Source organism: Eptatretus burgeri, chromosome 10 (assembly GCF_056783735.1).
Source record: "Eptatretus burgeri isolate ZD-2024b chromosome 10, Ebu_testis_v1, whole genome shotgun sequence".
NCBI classification, from domain to species: domain Eukaryota; kingdom Metazoa; phylum Chordata; class Myxini; order Myxiniformes; family Myxinidae; genus Eptatretus; species Eptatretus burgeri.
In genome coordinates, this window is record NC_140970.1 from 12,944,990 (window position 1) to 12,967,207 (window position 22,218).

A 22,218-nucleotide genomic window follows, 5' to 3' on the forward strand; every position below is an offset into this window, starting at 1 on the left:
GGAGGTGAATGAATAACTAATTGCAAATATAAATGATTTTCTTTTGGAAAATTAAACTTGGATAAAATTAAGAACAATTTTCTTCATTTCGATTTTGGCAACCCCTGAAAAATGTTGTGACACAATGAATAAACGGAGATTTCTGATTTTTCACATTTTGTAGGTGACAATGAGAAAGTACCTTTACGTGTTATTTTGTGTTGTGTTAAGAAAAAAGGAACTTGATGATGACACATTATTGTATCACAAGCGAAGAGGGGCCTGATGAAACTAAATGAAAATGATGAGCTGTACATCATGTCACCAACCTCATTTTCTCTGACTGAGATTCAGAGAAGATGTTGGACACATTCCACAAAAGACAACATAATTTCAAAAAAATATAAAAAAAATCGGCACAAGATTAGCTATCGATCTCGAGCTTTGTCACACGGTAAAGAGCAATCCGATGGTCATTCTGAAAGGCTGTCCAATCAGACAGCTCATAAAATGAAGAGCCATGAGGATGGGACATTGCAGAGATGTCTAAGGCTATGGGGCTGCATTATTATGCATTGTCTCGGTCAAGCGGTAAATACCGATCAGAGACAGCTTTCAAAAGCGAGTTGACAAGCAGAGGTTGAAGCTGGACATCATTTTTACCCGCAGCAAAAAGTGTGCGATGGGCAGATAAAAAAAAGTTTACCAACACTAACTAAAGAAGATCAGTGACATTATGGATTCACTAAAAGCATGGACAATTAAAAGAGTGAGTGATTCGGCAATATATCCAAGTCATCTTCTTGGAGCATGTTTGTTAACAAAGCAAGTCACCAACATGCTGCAGCTATTCACACTGCCTCATTTTGTTTGCATGGTAACAAAGATTTTCCTTGTGAATATGTTCATTTTCAGTGTCATATCATATTTTTGGGGTACCGAAGTAACATTCTTCTCATTGACTGTCGAGAACACATCGATCGGGACATCAAAATGTCACACGCAGACGACAAGACAAATAAAAGCCTGTGACAATTCAAGAATTAATTACATTAAATATATCATGGATGCTATGAAATCAAATAACTGACTAAATACAGAATTGGAGTATCAGGAGGAACAAACAGACAGAGATGGAGTCATCAGGTGGAACCTGGATAGGATTCGGGTTTTGGCCTCAAACCCATCCAGGCACAGCCAAGTGAACCCTACAAAAACTATTTTCAAGATTCAACCCTCCGTAGACATAGAAAAAGAAAGAAAGAGATATGGAGAACAGAAAGAAAGAGAGCTGGAGGACAGAAAAAAATATACACACCCACTCACACAAACATACACACCAAAAGAAAACAGCCACACCACACACCAACAGAAAGCACACACATTCCCCCCACTCACACCAAAAATACCTTAAAACTTCTTACCTTAACTCCACAGCATGTACACAGGAATCCACCAGCAAACACATCGATGCAAAAGCCCTCTATTTATAATAAAGATCCATTTCCGGTAAACACTAATGACACCCTTCCGGTTCAAATAATTAATTATTAAAAAAAAATAAAGATTAAAAATAAATAAAAGTATTCTAAAAATATAATAGTTAATCTGGATAGTCTTACGTGAAGAGCGATTCTTCCAAACTCTCAGAAAGACCCCATCATGACCTCGACGAGAAACAATATCCCGGTAAATACAACCAACGATGTTGCGAATGACAATTTTGGGATAGAAAAAAGGGCATATGAGCAGACCATTTTGGTGCCTGTCATCAGTCGCAGAAGCAAGAAGAGACTCGACCATGGTGATGCACACACGAAGTTGCATGGTAGGATAAACATAGTTTTTACCAGAATGGCCAACAAGCACTTTCAAGGTGAAAATATAAGGTAAAAGTAAAGAGGTGTGAAGTTGTGAACTTGACAAGTGTACATCGATCGAGCAAGATTTTGGTTGTATATACATTGAGGCATTCGGCCTTCTCACGAGTATAGTTGGCTGTGGTGCCATTTGAAGAGAGGGAGGGGATGAAGGGGGTAACATACACCAGAGATAGACTTAACAAGGCACCATCAAGTTTTAATGGAGGGAGACAAGTATGAAAGTTCAATATCGATATTCAACTTTACTGAGCAAGGGTCACATACCCTGACATTTTTTGGCTACATGTACAATCTACATGGTAATGTCCACTCCATCCCGCTATCACCACGTAGGGCTACAATTCCTGGGTGTGCCGATCGTGCATATACAGGACAGTAATAAGCATAACGAGTGTATTTGTGTCTTTCAAGGACATGGTTATTGCCCGTCATGGTTGTGCTTATTACATAATTGTTTCAATTAAATAATAATAATTTTTCATTTAATTATAAGGTGAACTTTCTCGAATTACCGGTGGGGTGGGAAAACAGCTGGGAGTAAATAAAATGGGGAAATTTTTTTTAACAATAAGAATTTTTAAAAAAATGATGAAAAGAAGTAGAAAATTGGAAGAGGAGAGAAGAGCGTAAAATGGAAGAAAGTAAGATTTTTCCCTTTTACTTTCACTTTTCATAAAGAACAATTCTCCTCGACTTTTAACCCTTGAACCCCGACCCTCTCTGTCAAAATCAGTCATAATCACCTCACGTGCTTCATGACTTATGACTCCGCTCTGATTCACTCTCGCCCTATATCAACCCTCTCCCCTATCCTAACTCTCTCTTTTCCGATGAAGGGTTAAAGCCCAAATCATCACCTTCGCCTTCCTTCCCACCTCAATGAACATCCTGTTGATTTCACAGATTGTTCTACCTGTCCCCCGATGGAGATCACCACCAAACTTTATGAGCAAGATTAGTTCTTAATTTAAGTAAATATTGGTCACTGATAAATTATTGGATTAAAACCTGTAAAGTAAAAGGTGACAATGATGAAAATAAAAAGGAAGATAAACTCAAGCTGCTCACAGAGGTTGATGATAGATTGAACCTCATCAAGAATCCATCACACGACTCTTACCCGGGATTGTGTGTGTCCATCTGTCTGTGTACATTTATCTTGTCGAGATGTGAGTCCTTCTCTCCAACGGACCCTCTCTATCTCTGCTGCAAACTGTGAGAAAAAAGAAAAACAACTGGTGAGGAAATATTGCAAGTGGGTTGCATGAGTTGGGTTGCATGCAGCATCCATCATGAAAGCACGAGTTAATGAGTGCAACAGCAACATTAAAAAAATTGCATCATTTCCTGTTGGAAACAAACAAAAAAAATCACATGTAGTGCAAAAAATTACAATGATCTCAGGGGACTCTTGAGAAAATGAGAATTGCAATTGTGCATCAAACTTCATGTAACATTGCATGAACTGGAGAGTTCATGGAACACTTTACCCTGCACAGTCTTGAGAAAAAGGACATGGGGAGGGTCTTTTCAAAGAATGCACCGAGTTTACGAGCACGATCTACATTAGCTTTGTTCGTGAACTTTGAATAACAGCAGTGATGGCACCTATATGAAGCCGATGGGTCAGAGATGTCCAGTCCAGAGCTGAACCTTTTGCCAACTCTTCTTGGAGAAATTGATGACTTTGGCAGAATCTTTGAGAAAAATATGCAATAAAATAAACAAATCATTTCGACGAAGTTTGCTCTGTAGTTGCATCGCAAGGTGCCACCATTTTCGTCTGAATCTTGCTGTTACTCCACCCTCAGAGAGAGTAAGCAAATTTGATTGGTTGAGATGGTGTCAACTTTTGCCCAAGTAATGCCAACTGGAGGTTATTGAAAGTGCAAACAAGGTGATTCGTATTCTATAGTTTTGTTGTTGTTCGTCTTTTGGCTGCTCCCGTTAGGGGTCGCCACAGTGGATCATCCATCATGATCCGCATACTGATTTGGCATAGGTTTTACGTCGGATGCCCTTCCTGACGCAACCCTGGTCGCCTCTTACGACACAGGGATAAGGATTGGGTTTTGCCATGATTCCGGGCTGCCCTACACCCTCTCATAGCACGGCCCAGCGCAGAGCTCCCGTCCTCAAGCGATCCTCCAACCCAAGTCTCCGAGTAGCCGGATTACAGGCACATGCCACTACGCCCAGTGTATTCTATAGTGTTCAAATATTTAATTCAATTAAAATAAAACAAAGTTTTAAAGGCTGTAGAAAATAACCCAAACCAAACCATTTATTCGGAAGTTTACTGCCCTTATACACCACCTTATGCCAGGTGTTGACTTAATGGTTAGGGTGGTGGGCTTGGGATCCCAGAATCCTGAGTTCAAATCCCACTCCGCTGGTGAATTAATACCAGGTGGGGTTGACTCTGCCTGTCATCTTTCTGAGGTCAGCAAAATGAGTACCAGCTTGCTGGTATCCTGTGTTGGAGTGGCGACCTGCCCAGGATTGTGACCAATAGCCAAGGAGACTGCTTACGCAGCACCGACGCTCTGCACAGAGTATGGTCCCAATGGATCGAAGGATACACCACCTTAATTTATCATGTTAAATTAGTTATTCTTGCCTGTTGTCTGTATCCTTTTTAACATCCCTAAAAACAGTAAATTTCCTGTTGGGAATGATTTTTAATTTTGTTTCACTCTCAGACGAACAGACAGATTGAAGACCTTGCTTTACTGCACTGTGTACATGTGCACTCGGGACAAGACTAGATCTTCCAAATGTAGAGGCAAAATATGACGAAACAGCAGGTTCATGTTGCAATTCATATTCTGATTTGTACTCTATATTGTTGTTGTTGTTGTTCTTCTTCTCCTTCTTTTTCTAATTGCCATTATTAACCCACATTTTCCTTTGGGGTCAGCTGGGGGAAGATTGGCCCAGGTCTTCACGAAACGCTGAGCCAGGCCTGACTTTCAACTAGTTAGTGCAGGAATTTGGAATTTGGCCATGGTGCCGGCAATAGCTACCCTACTCTTTGCGGAGAACACCATGGGATCTCACCAACGAATGCTGGCAGATGGGATGCATGTTTCTCGTCGATCGGAGGAATGGTACACACAATGATGAATCACCCTGCTTGTGAAACATGGGGCTGACAGTTTATATCGAGTCACGATTGAAACCCAGGATAGACAGCTTAGAGGGAAGTGTGCGTACCACTAAGCCATCCTGCCAGCCCTTCTAGTGTTCAAAATATAAAATTCAATTGAAACTGGAATGGCACTCATAAGAGCGCATACCTCCACCAGGCTGAATAGTTTACACTTGGCATCTCATTGATAGGCCGGATCTGGATCGAGACCTGAACCAAAATCAAATTGATTCGTCCTTCTCACACTCCAAAACTGTCCACCAAGTTTGTCAGCATCCATCCATAACTTTTGAGATATCGTGCCATACATCATTTTTGACCCGATCTCTCAATGGTGAAGAATCACTTAAAAATTACAGTATCCCGATCCGGATATTCACCAGAATGTAATCATTTTGTCCTGATCACACACCTAACCTCTCCACCAAATTTTGTCTGAATCAGTCCACAACTTTTGAGATATCCTGTTCACGGACAGACAGACTGTGGTGAAAACATAACCTCCCCTTACTTTCGGTGGCGCAGGTAATTAAATAGTTCCTCAATCACCGTCTGATATCTGTCAGACAGACAGTGAATCAATTGCTTAACCCCGTTGTGCGCTATGTATGCGTGGCTAAAGCACACGCACACCAATATCCTCACACCACCACCACTCGGGTTTGACAATGATAATTAAATTCTACCTTTGTCATACAAACTGAAGAAATACTACTTTGCCTTTGAGTGAGTGTTCTTTCACCTTCAGTTATTTCTAAATGCAGCGGTTTGTGTAATGTTTTGCGCAGAGCAAAGATGGAGTCATCAGGAGGAACCGGGATAGGATTCGGGTTTCAGCTGAAACTCCACAACCCTCAAACCCATCCAGGTGCAGCCAAGTGAGCCTCACAGAAAAATCTCTGCAAGAATTCACTTCTCCTTAGGGAGCAGATAACGAATGAGAGAAATAGAGTAAAAGAGATGAAATCAAAGAAAAAGGAAGAATTGGAATGAGTAACGAGAGATCTGAAAGTCAAAGAAATGTGAAAGGAACAAAGAACAGAGATGTCGGGAAAAACCCGGATAGATAGATTTCTGCAGTTACTCCCCAGGATCAAACGCAGCAACAGGTACAAGCTACCAGAGGTCCTTGAGCGGGGAAGCATAGTTCACACAGCATCACGATATGGTGTTGACATAAATGTTTGTATTAAAAAAAATGTTTTTACATTATTCTGATGGAGTTCATGGAACAAGTCGCACATAAATATCATAAGAGAACATCACATGAGTAATTTTAAAAGATGTCACAGAACACAAAATGTAAACATATATTAGTCGGTGATGTAATGGTGAGAGTGCCTGCTCTGAGTGTGGATGGTCGGTGGTTCTAACCCGGCCATGATATGCCAAGGAGTGAAAAAGATGCATGCTGCTTCCTTGCTTTATGTTCAGCACTTAAAAAGGACAAAACACAGACAACAAATCATAGGTTGGCAACCATTCCACAGGCTTGATGGGAATAGTGGACTCTTCTTGAGTTAAAGTTTCTTACAAGGGAACTCATGTAATTATTATATTATTATTTTAAAATAAATTATTATAAAATAAAAATATACAAAGACTCAATAATCAAATATTTCCAGCACAATGCCTGTAATTGTGGGTAACAAAGGCCACATGTAAGAAGAGAAAAAAAAAGAAGAGAGAGGTGAGGGGTGGAGGTGGCATTAGCAAAGGCATGTCATGGGTCCTTGGTTTCGCAAAAGGACCATTGGCAAAGGTCCTTGGTATGTTATGCTTAATGACCGAACACAAATAAAAAAATAAAACTCATGTCAGAACAGCTGCACACACAATGACACAACAGAGTTTGTAATGCTAACCACTGGCACATCTGCAAAAACTTTGATATCCCAATTCCAGAGACTTCATGGGAACATGAACCAAATGCAATCACTGAAAACATGAAAGTGCTGCTCACATACGACCTCATGATTCCATTGAGTATGAACATTGAAAACAAAGCATCGCGACCAGACATCATACTTCGGTACAAATAAAGAGAGAAGAAGGCCTTGCTACGTGAGGTGTTAATACCAGTGATTTTAGACTAAACAATGAAGAAATAAAGAAAATTACAAAATAACAAGACCACAAGAATGAAGTGAAAAGATTCTGGAAATGGAAGAATGCCAAAATTGTACAATTGATAGTTGGAGCTTCGGGAATGATGCCAAAGAACCTCACAGAGATACTACAAACCACCTCTGTGAATATTACAACAAACAAACTTCATTTCAAAGCTGGCCACGGTTCATTGACGGTCAGGAAGAGAGCCCTCGGCACAAAACATGGAGAAAAGAAAACTTCACAGCTTGGTCCATGAATCGTGACCCCTTACCGAAATAAAGGTGGATACCTTGAACCCACCCTGGGTTGATGTAATGCTGAAATAGAGCATTGTGGGAATATCAATTGTATTGCGATATTGAGTGTCTTCTTACAGGAACCAGCTGCATCCCTTCCTTAATGTTACAAAATATCAATGAAGGTAGGCATGAACTTACGTCAGCATTTTTCACATATTCAACTGCATGGTGGTGCTCATTAATCCTTGGACATAAATGTTGTTCCAATGTAAGTTGGCTCTGAACAATTTGCCATTCGTTTTATCGCAGCCCAACATGACACAGCTCTTTTGCATGAAATGTATTTTAATGTTATTAAAAAAAGGAAATTGGTGAACGTATGATCTGCAAGTGCTTTCCTTTTTACTCAGCAAAACATATTGCAAGACTCAGAACATTGTCTACGCAGCAGTACAAACTGATCCCATAACTTGAGATTAATCAATTCCATGATTGCTCGAGTTTCTAAAATGGTGCGGACAATGCATTTCTCTCAAATCAATATCAATTGTTGATGTTTTTCTTTATTCCCTTGTGGGATGAGGATGGAAATGTTTATAGGCAGTAATTAGTGTCCATCAAAAGCTGCACTGAGAAGATGGTGGTGTCCGGGTCTTCTTTTTAAACTACTGCAGTCCTTGTGGGGGTGGTTTGCTTTTAAGTTATAGTTGGTGGGGCGTTCCGAGATTTTATTTCAGCTATGTTGAAGGAGTAGAAACACAAGTTGAAAGCAGAATGTTGTCTGCCTTGAAGTGGAACTTGAAGGTGGTGTGATTCCTACTGCAGTCAATCAGATATTGTGCTCTGTGATGGTACAGGTCGTGAGGATGGGAGCATTTGTTCAAACAGGGAGGGTGAGTTGCTGCAGTGCATTTTGTAGGTGGTGTACACTGCAGTCACAGAACACAAGTGAAACAGATCGTGAATGCTGATTGCAAACAGTGGTGAGACGTTTCAGTGAGCAACTCCGTCAAGGATAGAGTCAAGCTTCATGAGCGTTGTGTTGGAAAGTCTCATTCAGGTGTGTGTTGAGTATTCCATCACACTTGTGATTTGAGAATTGTAGAGGGTGGAAAGGTTTTACAAGGGCGAGGAGGTGAGCCACTCATCACAAAATGCCCAGGTTTCTGCCATTGTTGTTGCAGCCACGGTGTTAATGTGACACCATGGTGTGACCCAGTCGAGGTAGTGGTCAATATTGACCCCCCAGGATGGTGACAGTGGATAACTCTGGATATGGTGGGAGCATTGAAAAGTCATGGGTGTTACGAGTGGTTAGAACATTGTGAGATGATCAGCAAGCAGCTGCACACTTGATTTTATAACAGAGGAACACTATGAACGAAGCACATGAAAGATTTTTGGGACAAGGAAACTATTTTGAGGAACACCTGAGCTGAAGTAGTTTGTTTGGTTAACAATTAAATACAGTAAACTGTACTCATAATGTGACAATAACAGCTCCAGAGTTGATAATATTGATTAAACATGATGATTGACATGATGTTTGATATTTTCTCAAAAAATCCAAACATTTTCATCTCTTCAAGTGTCGACATCTTAACCATGGGATGACGTGTCAAAAAACAAAACAAAATAAAATATAAATTACATTCATTGTTACATCTGAAAAATATCAATTATCTGACATAAATTAAATCCATCCATTGGGACCATACTCTGTGCAGAGCATTGGTGCTGCTTAAGCAGTCTCCTTGGCTATTGGGCACAATCCTGGAAGGGTCGCCACTCCGACACAGGATACCAGCATGCTGGCACTCATTTTGCCGACCTCGGAAGGATGACAGGTCGAGTTAAAATTATATGAAAGAATATATTTCATTAAAGATTCATTTTAAACTGCCAAATATGCAGGATGGATCTAGTAAAGAAAAGGCAGAAAGGAAAATAATAAGTATTAATTAATGCATTATGTTTATCAGTTTGCATATGTGAATCGGGTGGAGCTGGGAAAAGGCATCTGGTAGGAAAGCAGAACACCATCTATCCAATGAACAAGTCAAGTGGACAAAGTCACAGATCTGAAATTTCATTCATAAACGAAACTAAAGAGCAGAGTAACCACTCTTTGGGTGATCTTGGTCCAAGCATGCAACACGTTCTTCTGATGCATACCTATATTTGGGCGGTGCATAGGCAACTGATATTTTAACCCGGGTTACGTGCAAGAAACAAAAACATTACCTTTTACTTGTAACTCAAAACACCTCACTATATTGGAAAACGTGCGGACAGGAATACTGTACTGTAAATGGTGGAGACTTGTAATACCCTCCCATACCTGGAGGCGGCGCTACACGATACACATTCACATGGAGAATTTCCTTCCCCCCACCCCCTCACCCTCCCAAGACCACCGTCAAAGATTAAAACACCCCAATACATTATTTGGGGTCATGCTGATTCTATGTCGCAGATCTGGATGCAATTGGCTCAGAACTGGAGGAGGAGTAGCGTGACAAACAAACAAATCCACAAACAAACACACAAACCAGTCCGTGAATGGTCAAACCGTGAAATGGTCAGTCCGTGAATCCACTCCGTGGTCAAACCGCTACACCTGAGTCGTTAACTGCAGGTCCGCATAGTAATTTAATTGGTTGCAAGTTAGTTCCATTTCCTTAATAAATTATTCACTTTATCGGTAAGTTTAGATGTTCAATCCTGGGGAGGGAAAACAAGCACGAGAGCAATGAGCAGAAAGTTTGAATGTGGTCGTGATTGTTGTGAGAAACACTGTAACTGAAAGAAAATGAAGAAAACAAGATGTAGTTCATAAAATCAGACATATAATGAGAAAAAAATTTGTATCATCACAACTGCACTGAATTTCCATCTCAGCACTCTTGCACAGCACGAGTCAAGTTGAATTGAGAAATACAAAAGACAAGAGGAAAGCAACGCGCGAACAAACACAGACACACGTTGAGGCGTCACGTAAAAACCTTCCAAAGTGCACATTTGGGCATCTTCTTTTGTTTACTTTTTATGCAAATGTTTGTGCACGACAATAACAAGAGATACCTTGTGGCAAAAAGCTTGGATTTTAGAGTCACAGTTCAAAGGCTGGAGAAACAGGTGTGATAATTGGCTGAAATCTCAAATTGAAAACCTTGCATCCCCTGTGCGATGGACTTGCACGTATGAGGTTATGAATTTATTACATCAAATGCATCAAGCTAAGAGGAGACCAGAGAGCAGACAAAAATAGAGCAACGGATGTGATGAAGCGTGGTATAGGGTAGGCTGGCAACCATCAAACAGATAAGAAGAGTTCACTTGGCCTCATGCTCTCATTTAAGCTCTGGCCCTTGGATTCAATCTTGTGTGTTATCAATAAGTAAGGAAGGGAATGCAGTTTTAGGATGGAGGAGGTGCTGCATTTAATTGGCATGCCACTGGGATTTGAAAGAAATATAAAAGGAGGGGAAATTTTCATTTTTAACATGAACAAATAATAAAAAGGAGTGAAAAAAGATTAAAATTCATCATCCTTTTGTAACCACCCATCACCAACTGAGGTTATTACAGGATTGGCATGACATTGCCATTGCATCATTGGATGGACGAAAAGTAAAGTGGAAATACAAAATGAATTGAAATGACCACAACCTTTGAAGCACAAGAAACGAAATCCTCAACTTAATTGTGGAGGTACGACATGTCTTATGATAAAGCATGCTTTCCCATTTGAAGGGGGATTAAGCTGGTTAAAATAAAAATAAAATTCCATGGTATAAGCTGAAAGAGTAAGTCCTGTGAGAGAATATGATCACAATGGTGACGTGTACCACATCAAGTCATTGGATAGATTCAATTACATTCAGCGAACATATAGTATGACCTAATGGGAAGCACAGATAAGGTTTGCCATGTTTGTTTCCTTTTATTAACCATATATATATATATATATATATATATATATATATATATATATATATATATATATATATATAGATATATATATATATATATATATATATATATATATATATATATATATATATATATATATATATATATATATATATATATATATATATACTCACCCAGTCAAAAGTTTTAGAACACCCCCATTTTTCAGTTTTGACTGAAATTTAAGCAGTTCAAGGCCAGTGAACAACCTGAAATGGTACAAGGCAAAGCGCTAAACTGCCAGAGGTAAAGAAAAAAAAAAAGTTGAGGTTCCCAAAAACTGAAAAATTATGTAAATTTCAGAGTTGTTAAAAAAAAGTCCTTTTTTGGTAACAACTAATGGGTTAGCAACTGCAGCTGTTCTGCAGCAATGGAAGTAAATTAAGCCTTGAAAGTTGATGCAAACAATTCCTACAGGTGTCCCAACTTTTGTTGATTAGTTACAAACCCTCTGTATAAAAGCAGTGTTGGAACTGACTGTGTTGCTGCACCCTCTGAAGCATTATTTGGACAATGTTGCGCTGCAGGAAGTAGTATATTGCAATCATAACAGCGAGAAAAGGACAATTAACAAAGGAAGACAGACAGACCATTATAACCCTTAAAAGTGTTGGTCTTTCCTTAAGAGAAATTGCAAAGAAGCCAAGGTGTCAGTGAGTACAGTTTCCTCCACCATCAAAAGACACTTGGAAACTGGAGGAAACTCTGACAGGAAGAGGTCTGGTAGACCCAAAGCCACAACACAATCAGACGACAAGTTTCTGAGAGTCAACAGCTTGCGTGATTGGCGGCTCACAGGACAGCAGCTTCAAGCACAGCTTAACACTGGTCGAAATAAGGAAGTCTCAGTTTCAACTGTGAAGAGAAGACTTCGAGCTGCAGGTTTGACAAGTTGAGTGGCAGTAAGAAAGCCATTGCTGAGATGGCAAAATAAGAAAAAGAGGCTTGCCTGGGCCATGAAGCACCTCCAGTGGATGACTGAAACTGGAAGAAGGTCTTATGGACCGATGAATTAAAATTTGAAATCTTTGGTTCATCACGCAGGTTTTTTGTACGCCGTCGAGTAGGTGAAAGGATGGTTCCTCAGTGTGTGTCACCAACTGTCAAACATGGAGGAGGAAGCGTGATGATCTGGGGCTCTTTTACTGGATCTAGTGTCTGCGACTTGCACAGAGTGACTGGCACCCTGAACCAAAAGGGCTACCACAACATTTTGCAATGCCATACAATACCCTCTGGTCTCTGCCTAGTTGGTCAGCCGTTCATCCAAAAGCATGATAACGACCCAAAACATACCTCCAGGCTATGTCAGAACGACCTTAAAAGAAAAGAACAAGATGGTGGGCTTCAAATCATGGAATGGCCGGCACAGTCTCCAGACTTAAACCCCATGGAGCTGGTTTGGGATGAACTGGACAGAAGGGTGAAAGCAAAGCAACCTACAAGTGCAACACATTTGTGGGAACTTCTGCAACAGTGTTGGGAAGAACTTTCTGAACAGTATTTGATTTCCATTGTTCAAAGAATGCCACGATTATGTTCGGCTGTTATATCTGCAAAAGTTGGCTACTTTGATGAGTCAAAAATTTAGATTAAATTTTGTTCAACAAAACGATTCCATGATTTCTTTTTTATCTGCAATTGTTTATTTGTTCCATGCTTTAATTTCAGAGTACATTGAAACATTAAACTGCTTAAATTTCAGTAAAAACTGGAAAAATGGGGGTGTTCTAAAACTTTTGACAGGTAAAGTATATATATATATATATATATATATATTTCTGACATGCCATACTCTGATATAGAGCATCGGTGTTACTGAAGCAGTTTCTTGGCAAGGGTTATACTGGGTGTTTTTCCACTGCCTTCCCAGCGATACTTGTTCAGTGCTCTGTCCTTTTAAATGCTGTCAAGCAAGGAAGCAGTTTGTACCATCATTTTTAAGTCTTTGGTATGATGACAGGGTATCTCAAAAAGATGTTTACACATTTATATGTAATGAATATCTATTGACGTAGTCAAGGTGGAAGCGAATATTAACGTGCCTCCAATTAGTGTGGCATACACCTAACAGATGGTGTTAGTTGCAAAAACAAAAGTGAAACGATACCCATATTGCAAAGTGTAAACAACATGACAGAGGGTCGCTTGACGTTTGACTAATGCAAAGTAAATTCGAAGTGGTGTCGGAAATTCGAAAATGCATGTGAAGTGTAAAGACAGTGGAGACGTGAACGTGCAGTGGAAACCCCATCACGAATAACAATTACAAGAATTTGAGACGGATGGTACTGTGCAAGCAATGATCTGGGAGGTTCTGCTCATCAAGGTGTGTGGAAAATTCAGTTGTTTGCCGCTGTCACCAGTCCATATAAGCTGACGGTGGTAAATTGGAACATTTACGATAGTTCACCACTATTACTTCTGCACACACCAACATCAACCTTTTATTGAGGTGTGTTTGGGCGGTTTTTCTTTCTTGAAATGTGTAAACATCTTTTTAAGATGCCATATATCCAGGGTGTTCTAAAAAGACCTGCCAGACAATTTGGTTGTCAATACATTTAGTTCCACAAATGACACATTGATACCCTTTGTTTTATATGATACAGAAACTCCTAAAGTTTTGTTTGTTTTCAGGTCTGGTGGTTCAATGAAAAATAAAATGGCGACTCCACAGGAGAAAGCTCAGTGTGTCAAATGGTTCGTTCAGAGATCTGACACACAAGTTCAGCATACTTTCCGGACACGGTATGGAACGAATCTGCCATCGTGGACTCGTATCACAGAGTGGTACAAGAGGTTTAATGAGATTGGAAGTTGTCAGAAACAGAAAAGCAATAGTCGACCAAGCATAATTGCAGCAGATGTTGAACGAGTGTGTAAATCATTTCAACAAAGTCCCAGAAAATAAATTTGACAAGCATCCAGAGAACTGGGACTACCAACCACCACTGTACACGGGATTTTATATGTCAATATAATTTTTCGACAAGACGGTGCTTCCCCTCATTGGGCCTTATTCGTTCGAGCCATGATGAATGAAAAATTTCCAGGTCGCTGGATTGGCTGAGACGAACCAACCAACCTTGGTGTTGTCGACAACACCAAGGTGGCAAACCTGCAGGATCGTCGTTATCAGATCACAGTTGCATGCACACTGGTGGACGCAAACACGCCGAGCCGAATATGGCAAGAACTCGTGTTCCGCCTTGATGTCCTGCCTGTGAAAAATGGAGCTCACATTGAAGTGTATTGATCGTGTGCACAAAAGCTAACGAGTTTCTGCATCATATAAAACAAAGGGTATCATTGTATCATTTGTGGTTCCAAATATATTAACAACCAAAGTTGTCCGGGACTTTTTGGAACACCTTATACACCTTAACAGCTGTATGTGAAGGTTGGTCCACAGGCAATACCCCCTACTTTTGAATTCATACCTAAAGCGCCATACGAAAACTACGCGAGATCACAATGAAAGGTTTGTATCTCCCACCCATTTTAAATTTAGCAGCACTGCGATTGGGTCTGGTGACAACATCACACCATGCTTTTAAAATGTCTGCCCTCCCCATAGGTGTACATACAAAGCAGAGAACACTTATTGATTTTATTTCTGCAGAAGAGGTTCCTCTCGTGGATATTAAACAAGAAAAAGACGTCATGCAGAGCAAGATACACGCAAAATCTACTCCCCTCTCCAAAGGTTGCCATGGATACATCAAATTGTCCATTTAATTTATCTATAATTCCAGCAATCTGTGTGTGTGTGTGTGTGTGTGTGTGTGTCTGAGACCGCTGTTTCTCGACAACCCCGGGTCCGATCCAATTGAAACTTGCCAGGAATATTGCTGGGCCCTGTGGATGTGCTTTTTCAAGGTTTGATATTAATCGGACAAGCGGTTCCCAAGTTACGGCCATTTATTTGCCAACCAATGACAGGACACGGTGCTATGACATCACAATTGATGTCACACCCCCTTTTTTTTGAACACGATTAACGTCACCATTCTTCTTCTTCTTCATTTGATATGACGTCACAATTGACGCTGGGGACCTGAGTATGTGCCTTTTCAAGGTTTGATATTAATCGGACAAGCGGTTCCCAAGTTATGGCCATTTATTTATCAACCAATGACAGGACACGGTGCTATGACATCACGATTGACGTCACAAATCTTCTTTTATTAATTTTTTTTTGCACGATTGACGTCACAATTCTTCTTCTTCTTTTTCGTTTGGTATGACGTCACAATCGACGCTGGGGACCTGAGTATGTGCCTTTTCAAGGTTTGATATCGTTCTTCATACATTTCAGCTGCTTCCCAAGTGTTTCCCAAGGTTTGAAAGCTGTTTTTTTCCCAAGGTTTGAATTAATTGTTCAAATTATTAATTGATCCCAAGGTTTGAATTTTCCCAAGGGAAACAGCTGATTACCAAGGTTTGAAAGTTTTTTTCTTTGGTTTTTTTTTTTTTTTGCACGTACAGCCACACACGTACGGGCACGCGAGAGCGAAGGAACGGCCTGTGTGGTTGCTCTTTCTGGCATGTGGTTCGAATTTTTTATCTTGCCAAAACGAAGTTTTTGCAAGATATGTTAGTCAGCTTGTATGTTTTTTTTTTGTTTGTCTGTAATCATGTATAAAAAAATTCTGCAGAGCACAGTTATCATTGGAAATTTTTGTAACTTCGCATATCAGAGGCCTATAGAGGTCCCTTTCAGCGCATACAATTTTAAAGGTCAAGGTCAAAGGTCAAGGTCACTGTCGCAAATCAGGGGAGTCGACGAAACCCTTATTTTTTGAGTAATTTTGATCGGATCGTTTTCAAACTTCATGGGAATATAATTCATGGTCTGTCGCTCAGCTGATAAATTTTTGGTGGCGATTGGCATTGACCTTCATGGTTAACGCCTGAGGTCAAACGTATTTGACCCCAAGGTCAAATTTTCAAGTTTTAGGAACCATATCGTGTAGTAGCTCAAATTGAACACCTCGATGAGTGCTTTCTAGATATGTCAAGCTTGAGACATTATGACGTCATTTGGTGACGTTATGAGGCAAACGCATATTTTTCATGGTTACTCTGTAGAACGATTCTCATCGGAATCTCTCGTAGGCAGATATTCCTCAAGGAGTCGCTCCTGATGGATAGCTGCTCTGTTCACCTCAGTGTGACCTTAATGAAGTCACACGTGGTCACCTTTTGGCAAGATACGGGTCACCCTGCGGGTGACATTGGTTTATTTTTTTTTTCTTTTACAGGCTCGCGAGAGTGATATGCCTGGTGTTGGCGCAGTGGTTAGGGCAGCGGCTTGGGATCCAAGAGGTCCTGAGTTCAAGCCCCGTTGGGCCACTGAATTAATACACCAGGGGGTTGACTCAGCCTGTCATCCTTCCGAGGTCGGCGAAATGAGTACCAGTATACTGGGCCGGTGTATACCCCGGTTAAAATAGGTGTACCATATCCCTGTGTCGTAAGAGGCGACCAGGGTTGCGTCAGGAAGGGCATCCGGCGTAAAACATGTGCCAAATCACTATGCGGATCATACGGATGATCCGCTGTGGCGACCCCGAAAGGGAGCAGCCGAAAGAAGAAGAAGAGGAGGCTCGCGAGAGCGAATGAACATCCTGTGTGGTTGTTGTTTCTGGCACACGGTTTGAAAGTTTTTTTTATTTTTTATTTTTGAACGTACAGCCACGCACGTACGGGCATGCACTCGTCTATCTAGAATTCCAGCAATCTCTGTGTGTCTGTCTGTCTGTCTGTATGTATGTGTGTCTTCGACCGCCGTTTCTCGACAACCCCTGGCCCAATCTAATTGAAACTTGCCAGGTATATTGCTGGGGACCTGAGGATGTGCCTTTTCAAGGTTTGATATTAATTGGACAAGCGGTTCCCAAGTTACGGCCATTTATTTATCAACCAATGACAGGACACGGTGCTATGACATCACGATTGACGTCACAATACGGGCCCGCACGTATGGGCCCACACCTACGGACATGCACCTATGGGCCTGCACGTACGGGCATGCACCTATGGGCCCGCACGTACGGGCACGACCTGAGGATGTGCCTTTTCAAGGTTTGATATTAATCGGACAAGCGGTTCCCAAGTTACGGCCATTTATTTATCAACCAATGACAGGACACGGTGCTATAACATCACTATTGACGTCACAATTATTTTTTTTCCACGTACGGCCACGCACGTACGGCCATGCACGTACGGGCACACACTAGTTAAGATTAAAATGGACAATGTTAATCAAATGAATTTGACGAAAATTGATTATTTTTCAGATTGAAATCGATGAGTTTAGACGTTTGACCTTGAGTTGACCCTTGACCTTTTGACCTCAAAAATAGTTGGTTTCCCAATTCAGTGATAGACAATGCAAATCCTGTTCAACTTTCAAGTCAATCGGAAGAAAAAATGATTTTAGAAATTTGACCTCAAGATGACCTTTGACCTCAAAATCAATCGGTTTCTCAGTTGAGACAACCTCTATAACTTGGTGAAGGTTCTTGAAGATCGGTTTAAAATTGGGACCTGTATGCGATTAATAAACAAACAGATAAACAGACAGAATAACAAAATCGACTGACCAATGTACTTGAAAAATCTTCGATTTTGCAAGAAATAAAATCGTTAATGTGTGTGTTTTTCTGAGGATTTTTTTTTTATGAGGATACGTGCAATGTGTGTACTTTTCTGAATATCACCATGTGTGAACTGCCAGAATCTAACAAGCCTAACGTGAGATTTTGTATAAACATGCGAGCAAAGCCAAAGCATCCATCACCAAAATAAACCGGTGAAGCAGCTCACGTGTCTGGCTTCCAGGATATATACAAGGAGAGACTGTATAAGGAACTTGAACACAGGAGAAGGCCATTTGGCTCACCATGTCTGTGCTCGAGCAACACAAAATTAACGAGAAGGGCACTCGGTAGATCACATACCTTCGCCATGCAATGCCTGATCCAGAAGAACATATCGGGCTCAATACATTTTTGAAATATCATGTGAAACACAGTGCTATATTGTTTTTGGCCATATCTCTCAATGGTGAAGAATCAATTTAAAAATTAAATAATTCTCGTATGCAGGTCTGCATTCGGATCTTCACCAAAATCAAAACAATTTGTCGTGGCCACACACCCAACAAGTCCACCAAGTTTCGTCCGAAACTTTTTGAGACATCGTGCCATATATCTTTTTTGCCCCATCTCTCAATTGTGAACAATCATTTAAAAAATTCTCGTAGTTATATCCGGATCTGGATCTTCACCAAAACCTAATCAGTTCAGCCTTGTCAGACACCGAACCTGCCCACAAAATTTCATCCGGATTCATCGACAACATTTTGAGATATCCTGTACACAAATAGACAGACAGACAAACAGAGTAGTGAAAACAACCTTCTTCACCTTTGGTGGCAGAGTTAATTAATTCTATCAGTTTATAAATCACCTTCATTTTACTACTACAATAACTGCAGTTTCTGTCCGAAGTGCACCAATTATTCTGATGATCACAATCACCTTTGCACGTGAAATGTCATGTTGCGGTGAGATGGCATTATCTTAGTCATCAAAAGATGTTGAGGAATAACAACAATAATGCCAATGACAGCAACTGCAGCAATGATGATGACAATGGCAACATACTGTGGAGCTGGACCGCTGCCTTCACATGAGCTTTGAACGTTCGATCAACGTTGATTTCATCAATTGTTTTAAATGTCCGCTAAAACAGATCGTCACTTGGTGTCAACATCAAGACGAGTTATTCATTCTACAAAAGGTGAGAACTGCACGTTTGATTTTCCAGAATTCTTCGGTGGTTAATGCGGTTGCCTTCACAATGTGGATATGCAATCAACAGAAGTTCCCATTTATAACTTCACATCCCAAAAGTGCTGTGAGTAATGTTTCCAGAAAATGAAAAGACAAAATAAACATCTTGTGATGGCATCTCATATTGGCTCAATTCATCCTGCCATGCCATGCTGCTTCGCTGAAGAACTCCAGAGGCAGAACAGCACAGGCTATAGATTCAGCTGACGTCAACAAAACCAGCACAAGGCCAATAGCTTCCCTCTGGGGTGCTGATCAGAACAGGATGTCAATCAAATCCCCAGAAACATCCTTAGTCAGAGCCAGAGAAGAAGTGGGGAAGATCTTTCAGTTGTGTGATTTGACCTCAAAATAATGGCCTGTGTTGCAAGACTGGTGAGATCATCAAATATTATTTGCACACCATACAATCTCCAGAAGCAACAATGCCATGCGATTATTTCTGGTTGCCTGGTAATGAATTATTTGAAGAAGAATTTTTTTTACACCCGGCATAAAAATCAGTGAAGCATGCAAAGTAATGACTGAGATCTGAAAACAAAACCTTACAAGGCATCTTAAGGTACTGCACTGCATACTAAAACATGAATATCATAAAGAGAGTAAAAAATAATACATAAACACAAATCTCCCCAGATCTGAAAAATCTGAGATATTCAGAAAAAGGCAATGGACTTTTGGGATTAGGGAGCTGGGAACAAGAGACAATTCGCTTTGGCATCTAAGCTGAAGATGTGGGACAATGGATATTTTAAAGTCCAAAAATAGGTCCAACTCAATTTTGACCAAAATTCGGCCTGCTCGGTTTTTTCCAGGTCAGGGGAGCGATGCTCCACAACAAAATCCTGGAAGACAACACTGACTGGCAAAGTACTAACTTGATTAAGACGGCACCATGGGAGTGGGGATGCACTCTGGCAACAGCAGTGATGGACAAGCCAAGCTAATTCCACGCAAGGCCCATCGAGCCTCATCGTCCCAAGTAGATTTTACGTTTGCATTATCCCCAACTTGTAATTCTCACATCAATAATTATTTCTCACCACTAATAATTAACCAATACCTTTCTTAGGAATCATTCACAGATCATTATTACCACGTTCAAGCATTTGACAAAATGGTTTTTCAATCTGAAACTCACAGAATGTTATTTATTTATTTATTTTTTAAATTGCATTCATCCTAAACAAGGCTAAGGGCCACTAAATGTGTCGGGCTACAAAAGAAAAGAAAAAAGAAGAAAAGAAGAATGATCAAAGATAAAGGACGTAGACATTTACATTGTTCTTGAAAGAAAATGGATCACAAGATGGGGGGAAGCAAAGCATGTGACCGTCAAATAATTCAAAATTGATGCGGCATGTGGAAACGAGCGACATGCATAGCCCTTCATTCGACACGTCGGTGTGGCCAGAGTGTTTACATGTGAAGCGGTGGCAAGACTAGTCTCCCAACCAAAGACCCTGACAGAAGGTACCAAGTTGGAAAGAGCAGCAGAGCAATTACCATGAAAATATCTGTAAAACAAACTTTGAGTAAGTAGCAACAGACCAACGATGTGAAAGTGCTTGAAGAGAAGAGCTGAGCTCGACCCCAACCAAATTGATTGCACACCTCTGGAGCCTGTCTAATCTAATAAGGACAGATGACAAGCTGGTGCTAGAGCCCGAATGTGGAAACAGTACTCCATAAGGGGGGTGTATAGTTGTCTTATACAAATACAGGACAGCATCTGGGGGTAGATATTTCTGGGCTCGATAGAGACGACTGACTCGCATCGAAGCATTCAATGCAATACCTGATGTATACTTCTCCCAGCTGAGATTAGGGGAGATATCAAGACCAAGTTTCAGCTTTCTACGTCAGGTCTGATACTTCTGGCATGATCAAAGGACCCATGTGCACAGGAGGAAAAGACCTGGCTCTCGAATGAGACGGACAGCAATTTAATCTTCTTGACATTGAAGGTTACCAGCCAGTCATGACACCCCTTCAACATGTTCTCTAAATCATTGTTTAGTGAGGCACAAACTTCACTACGAGAAGTATTACTTGGATTAGGGGATTCACAGTAGAGTGTGGAATCATTGGCATCAGACAATGTTATCAGACAAGTCGTTGATATGTACCAGTAAAAAGCGTAGGACCAAGAACAGAACCCTAAGGAACACCAGAATTTACAGACTAAATAGGGGATGATTGACTGTAAAGGACCACCTTCAAGTTTCGGTGAGAAAGGAAAGCAGAAATGATGGACAGCATTCCACTCGACACACCATTCGACTGAAGCTTGTACAGGAGTCCCTTATGCCACACCTTGTGAAAGGTCTTTGAAATATCCAAAGCAACTAAATGTGTCTCATCGCTAAAATTTAAAGCCATGTTAAAATGATCAGTAATTAGGGAGAGTAAGTCGCCAGTCGACCCGGAATAACGAAAGCCATACTAACAGTCAGGAAGAAGTTCATTGTCCTCAATTTGACTTAGAAGCTTATGATTGATAAAACATTCAAAGATCTTGCAAATCACAGGAAGAAGACTCATGGGATGGTAATTAGTAGCTCGAGAACGCTCACCAACTCCTTTAAAAGCAGGGATGACGCAAGCCACTTTCCATGTTGAGGGAAACACTGAATCGGCCAAACACATTACAGAGCTTGGCAAGTATTGGTGCAAGCTCAGGACAACACCTTTGCAATATAATGACAGGAATCCCATCAAGACCAGTAGCTTTTGAGGCATCCAAAGAATGAATAATTCTGGCAACAGTCTTCAGAGTGACAAGGGAGACAGAAACAACCTTATCTGTGCAAGATGGAAAAACAGGAAGGAAAGAATGTCCATCATCATTAAGTGGGGAATTCGAGGCAAATTGCTCTGCAATAACATTGGCCCTATGCAAAGGGGAGGTAATAACCTCAGGACCCTGAAAGCGAGGAGACATAGAGGACTTATTGCGGTTAAGAACACTGTTGGCAATCTGCAAAAAGCCTTTAGAGCCGAGCCGCTGA

At 40.7% G+C, this 22,218-nt stretch overlaps 1 protein-coding gene across 1 annotated transcript in view; it reads right to left on the reverse strand.

Annotated features, from left to right (window-relative positions):
• Positions 1-22,218, reverse strand: part of LOC147017956 (uncharacterized) — a 666,861-nt gene that overhangs the window by 137,283 nt on the left and 507,360 nt on the right. Inside the window, exon 10 of the mRNA XM_085899928.1 lies at positions 2,983-3,075. Coding sequence (XP_085756054.1) covers positions 2,983-3,075 — 93 coding nt within the window. The remainder of the gene's footprint in view (positions 1-2,982; positions 3,076-22,218) is intronic.